General features: G+C 36.5%; 1 protein-coding gene across 1 annotated transcript; it reads right to left on the bottom strand.

The window, feature by feature from the left end:
- Positions 1–362: 362 nt before the first annotated feature.
- LOC132044991 (uncharacterized) lies at positions 363–2,003 on the bottom strand. Its single transcript, XM_059435522.1, has one exon. It carries the CDS (start codon positions 2,001–2,003, stop codon positions 363–365), a length of 1,641 nt encoding a protein of 546 aa, XP_059291505.1.
- Between the last annotated feature and the right edge of the window lie 4,657 nt (positions 2,004–6,660).

Raw genomic sequence — 6,660 nt, 5'->3', positions numbered from 1 at the left:
CAGCGTGCATTATCATTCAAGAGTAGCTAAAAATTGGCTCTGCATTACTCAAAGAAAATTTGTTAGTAAAAAGAAAGTGGTTGCCTTGCGTTGAACATTGAAGCTTTGGCTTTGAATCTGCGCTTCTCGTTGCTATGGCATTGCGGAAATTTGATTATGCGAATATGTCTTGCGATTTCAACTTCTGCTTTTTCCAAATAATGATAAGCCATCAGCAAAATTTCCCCATTTGCGGCTATGGGGGGAAATTGAAATTTTTTATTTATTGAGACCGAACCCAACATGGGCGCCTACGTATCCCGCTACTAACAGGAATCAGGTCGAACGTAGTTCATTACAAAAGATTGCAAAATAGTAGGCGCTCATAAAGGCGGGCAGTGGAGAATGGTTTTCTCAAGTTGCGAGATGACTTTTAGTCGGTCCTCCCGAGTTGTTGCACACTTTCTCTTCAAAGGCCTTGGTGCCAATTTTGATGGATCGCCCTTAACAATAATTGCATTTGTGTTTGCGATATTATCATTGCCGGTTGGAGGCTCTTGTTGCAGCTTTATCTTGCCATTTTCAATCATACTCTGAATCTTGAATCTCAACGCTAGACATTCTTCGGTGTCATGCCCTTGAATGTTTGAGTGGTAAGCACAACTCTTTGATAAATCGAAGTTTGGCGGTGGATGCTTGGGTATGAATCCCTTTTTTGGTTGTAGAATGCCCTTAGCACTTAATCTCTCAAGTATATTTGACAATGGCTCATCGAGAGGGGTGAAGGAGAAAGATTTCATCTTTTTCTGTTGTCGAGAGCTAGACTGTGCCTGGTGAAACCACTGTTGGCAATCATGTTGTGATTTTTGCTGGCGAGGACGCTGCATTGTGTCATAAGATTGCAAAATTTGGTGACTTTGATGGCATTGCGCTTGATGCATACTCATGGAAGCGAATTTGTTTTCCTTCATTTCGCTTTGCAGATTTCTCGGTATCTTCGCTTGAAAGGTTTGGTGAATGGCTTGTGTTGCTGAGCTATCTATAATTCTTCCTTCTTGAATGCCACTTTCTAGTTCTTTACCAATCCTAATCAAATCAGAGAAGTTGCGTGCACAAGCTCCGAGCAACTTATCATAATATAAGTCTTCCTGAGTTTGGACGAATGTTGAGATCAATTCCCTCTCGGGTAATAGAGGATGCATTTTTGAAGCTTCTAACCTCCATCGTATGGCATATTCTTGGAAAGACTCATGCGGCATTTTCTTTACTCTGAGCAAATCGGCTATGTACGGATCGCCTCCTTTGTTGAACTCAAATTGCTTTATAAATTCGCGGGCCATATCTTCCCACGTATGCCATTTGCTAAAATCTTGTTTGGCGTACCAAGATAGTGCTGATCCTGATAAACTTTGAATGAATAATATCATTCGTACGGCTTCATTACGTCCAATACAAATTAATCTGCTGCAATAGTCCTTTAAATGAGCGATGGGATCACCTTCCCCATTGAAGGTGTTAAACTTAGGTATTTTGTACCCTGGCGGAAGCTCAACATTTGGGTGCACACATAAATCTTCATACTTCAAACTCTGGAAATTTCTTGAACATAACTCTTCATTAATGGCTTTCCTCAAATTGTGGAGTTCTTTTCCCAAATCTTCATGGCAAAGCGACTTGATTTCCTTTCCAGGCCTCCTATATGGGCATATTGCCAGTTCGTTTTTCTTATTTTTCTCGAATTGAGTGGTGGTTATGGAAAGTTGAGGATTAGGAGTTATCGCTACTTGATTGGAAGTGTAGGTTGATGGCATTTGTGGAATGGTATAAGTAGGATCTAGGTGAGGCGAAATGGTTAAGGAAATGTTGCGAATTGAGCTAAAAGCTGAGGTTGTGTTAGGAAGAAGGCTTAAGGTATTTCCCAGATTGACCACAATATTTTTCCGAACCACATTTTCCTTGCTATCATCACTTTGTGCTTGCACCAATCCCATACCAGTGTTGAAAGCTTCAAATCTCTCTGCCATTAGTCTCGTTCTTAATGCAGATTCGCAGCCAAAATAATGTTCAATGCTAGGCAACCTCTAAAGAATGCAATAAAACTAAACAAACACAAAATAAAGTGTTAGTGCGTGAGAATATGCATAGGAATTAAATGCTCAAAATAATAAAATATGTGATAAATTAGTTCGTGATTTGATTAAGCAAGAATAGACGACCTAAGTCGTAGCACGAGCAGAGGAGAACGACTTATTGGCTAGTAGGCTCTAACGCTTGAGCATTAATGGAAGAAAAAGCAAACTATATTGGAGTAGAATTTGAAGTTTGAAGAAAATCTGAAAATTTGAAGTTTGAAAAAAAGCTGACTTATGCTGAACACCAAAGCTTGGCCCCGACTTGATTCTTATCCTTGGCTAAATCCGACGTATTTCAAAAATTTTGCCCCAGTCTTTAGGACTTTTTTGATGAAGATGTCGTGGTTGCATGCCAAAAATTTGCCCCAGTTTCATGCTCCTTCTTTTGGGGGAATATTAAAATTTTATAATAATAAGACCGAGCCTTATATAGGCCACCTACGTATCTTGTATCCGACAGGAAACCAGATCAAACGTAGTTCCGATTGCATGCAAATGGGAATTAAAAATTCTACCCTAATATGACCGAGTCCCTATGTGGGCTGCCTACGTATCCGCCGAGGAATCAGGTCAAGCGTAGTTCACCTTGCAAAAGATTGGTCATTTAATCTTATAAAAGATCACGATTGACCGAGCGCTTGTATGGGTATGATGGACAAACTGGGATTAAGAAAGATCTCGATTGATCGAGCGCACGACAGTTGCATTTAATATACCCGAGAGTTGCGAAGCATTGGCGGGTTGCAAAATGTCAAGGATGAAAAACCTATGAGGCTGTCCTCGACTTGCAAGACAAAAAATTGAAATTAATGGGTGCGCGAAGATAAATCTCGGCGACCCAAAATAAGACTGACGCGGTTGAATGAGTGAAGACTCCGCAGAAGTAAAGTACTCGAAAAGTCATTCTTGAACAACTTGATGGAAAATGTTGAATAAATTTCAACAAGTGTCTTTTGATAGATTGTGCAAATAAAATTTGGGCATCTACCAATTTAAGAAGCGATAAATGATTGAGTTTTGAAAGTAAAAGTTCCACGTCGTAGACCGAGTGCTAAATGGATTCTACGAGGCGTGGAGCTAACGGGTCAAATGTTCGTCGTTTGAGACGAGAAGATCATACCCGTAAAGGAAGGACACGGAAAAGCTCAAGATTTTGCGGTTTGATGCGAGACAAATCATTTCACACTAATAGATTTGAGTAACTAAGCGAGTAATGATGGGAAATACAATTATAAGAGAATGCCTATTAAAACAAAGTTGGAATGATTGGAATTAACTTCAAGTTTTGGGCAAAATGAATTTTTCAAGGCTAGTTCATGGATGCGAAAAACTAGGAAATTTCCACGACGAATAAAACTTTCAAGTAAAACATCCCACTTTATAAGAAAAATGGGAGTCATGCTAGGAATGGAGGGATAGGCTCTAGGACCGTGAACGATCTTAAAGATGCTCTAGAGTTCTTTGAAGTGCGCTAATCGCGGAATAATTTGATTATTATTATTTTAAAAAATCATGAAGGGATGCATTAAAAAAATAATTAGAAGATAATGTTGCAATCAAAATAAAGAGACAAGCAAATATGGATTCAATTTTATCTTCAATATCAAGAGAAACGAAGAAGATGTTAGCATATCACAAATAAAATCACGTAAGAGCATATTACTAATAAATTTAAGTAATTCGTTTAGCATCAAGTAATAGCATGTTGCAAACAAGTGTACTGCAAATAAATTCAAATAAATCACTTAGCAAGCAGGCAAACAACTTGACAAGTTAATAACAATAACGCGTGTTAATATGCAGGGGACCTCTTAATGCCAGAGGTAGGCCTAGCGTATATTTGAAAGATAAATGCGCCATCATATGTCATATCATTGCTCTTAAATTAATTAAACGAGTCTATTCCCAAAATAAAGTACATAAATAACTTAAAACTTTATTACATGCCAAATAAGAAAAAGAAACAAATACTCCTAATAAGCATTGTGTCCAAGCTTTTCTCTATTAATAATGTGCGCCAAGGCATTTTTTTTTTTCTACCAAAACTTGCGATCTTCATGGCTATCTGCATCAAAAAGGTTAGTCAAACCCGCCCTCCTAAAGTTTAATTAATTTAGAGCAGATGATCCATATTTCGGTACAATATATCTTCAAATAATGCACACATAATATGATAGGCGTCGCTCGGGGTCATAAACCCACTTGGACATTTTGGTAAGGTTTGCTAATGGACTTAATACACCTTGGGTATTAAGCCTCCTAGGTTCGTGCATGCTCTTAAAGAGGGTTTTGGTTTAGCTCTATCCTGAGTTTTCTAAGATTTGGCTTACTAGACGCAAGGTTCCCGAGCGGACTACTCGAGTGAGAAGGCTACGCGGTCACCAAAATTTGGACACCCCGCGCATATGCCAACTCTCCTAAATTTTGGGATTTTGAAAGAAATTTGCGGGTGCGCAAAACACACCTCGCGTGTACGTGTGATAGTGTGAATTTCCGAAAGTGGAGGAAGTATGAACGGAATGACAATTTAATAAAAGCAAAATATACATATTACATGGCAAAGACAAATAAGGCACAAAACAATAATAAAAACATTTAAAAGCATATAAGGCAAAATAAAGAAAAACAAACAAAACATCCAACAAATTATTAATTAACCTAAGTCTGTTGTGGTTTAGAACCTACTAGTCCCCAGCGGAGTCGCCAAGCTGTTATACCCCATTTAGACCGGGTTAAACTAGGTACAACATATTGGAGATTCCTATTTTGCTTATTTTAAGGAGTCACCACCTAATTAATTTTAAGGTGAATTAGGACACCTATTTTATTAACTAAGGTAAAGCCTAACTAAACCTACGTTAATGGTCTGCTTAAGTTCGATTCTAGGTAAGGGTTCTAATTATCCTAAAGGGAAGGGGTTAGGCATCCTCTAGGATCCGTAACTACGGTTATCCGGCCAAACTTAGGTTAATTAATTAAGATTAAGTGGAGTGCCTAAATTTTAAGAGAATAGCTTATAATATTACTAAGATTTCAAAGAAAATATAATAAACGTTATTTAAAATAAGATTTAAAAATATGCCAAGGCTTTAAATAAAATGCCATAAAAAACGAGACTTGCACAAAAAGGGTTTAAATAAGATTCAAATAAAAATGTCATTTTAAAATAAGATTAAAAAAAAATATGCTAGGACTTTAAATAATATTGCTAAACTTTAAATAATAATGTTATTTTGAAAATGAAACTTGCAAAATAAATGATTCATATATAAATAGAAGCTTTTTAAGGAAAAGATCTAGCCAATTTAACTTCAGGATAAATTTACATTATATGGATATAGTAGTGTAAAAAATCTAGACTTATTATAAATAGTATGCAAAGAGATTAAAAATAATGTAGATGAAGCTTTAAAATTCTATTGATTAGATATGCTTTGTCTAATCCAAACTTTCCTTTTTTTTTTTTATAAATAGAATGCAAAGGGTGATGAATTTTCTTTCTATTTTTCTAACTTTATTTAACTAGGCGCGGCTAAAATATGTATAATTGGATGAATCTTGAAAACAATGTTTTATAAAATATATTTAAGTTATTATTAGTAACGTCTCGAAATCTTTAAGATAGTAAGTATAAATCATGATCCCCTTTAGCTTAAAATTATGCTATTTTGTAAATCAATTATTCTAAGAAAGATAAATGTTATAGGCATCATAATCTACCCTTTCTAGGTTGATGGTATTCTAGGCTATATCCTTCTAAAAGAACCAGCATATTCAAGGGATAGTCACACAAGTAAAAATAGTAAGATTGTAACAGAACTATATAAAAGAAAACTATGATGGATGTAGCTTCCTTGCTCTCATTTCATTTTTCCTGTTCCGATGGGAGAAAGCGAGGAAACGAGTGATGATGGATAGAGGCTTCGTCGCCTCTTGTTCTGCTTGAAGGTACGGCAAAGGGGGCGACACAGATGAATGGAACGTAAAATGCGGATCTTCTTGACAGTAGGCGGCGCTGGGTCTCATTTGAGACCCGTTGTCACTCCATGACATGCAAAATAAAGAAATGAAAAGGATGAGTAAATGAGCAAGAAGCTGATAACGAACTTGACATGAATTCAAACAACATGATTCCGCATGTAAGTGTTCTTTTAGCTACAATTAATAAAACTCCAAATTAGAGGATGAAAGATAAACCAACAGGGGACCGCCCAAGGCCTAAACCTAATCACTCATTTAACCGCAAAAGTGAAGCAAATCTTAAAGGACTCCGAAGAAACTAAACCCGGTTAGTAAGCATTCTCCAACTCGCTTGCCGCGATCTTAAACTAGTACTAAATTAAACACTCAAATATAAACAAATAAAAGATGGAATGTAGAAAATAGATGCTACTTACAATATAGCTATGCATAATTCAACAAGCACAACGAAATCTAAAATGCTTTAACAGATCCATCTAGGACGCATACACCTCTCTTTTCAAGTAAAGAAACTAAATAATGAATGAAATCTTATTGCAAAGTCCTTAGTAGGACTACTTTTTGATTA

The sequence above is a fragment of the Lycium ferocissimum genome, unplaced genomic scaffold (assembly GCF_029784015.1).
Source record: "Lycium ferocissimum isolate CSIRO_LF1 unplaced genomic scaffold, AGI_CSIRO_Lferr_CH_V1 ctg5759, whole genome shotgun sequence".
NCBI classification, from domain to species: domain Eukaryota; kingdom Viridiplantae; phylum Streptophyta; class Magnoliopsida; order Solanales; family Solanaceae; genus Lycium; species Lycium ferocissimum.
Note: the sequence above shows the minus strand (reverse complement) of the source record. Positions and strands in the feature narration are given on the sequence as shown.

What these genes read in the sequence shown, in the direction of transcription:
- LOC132044991 (XM_059435522.1), bottom strand. Translation starts at nt 2,003, where the DNA reads ATGGCAGAGAGATTTGAAGCTTTCAACACTGGTATGGGATTGGTGCAA.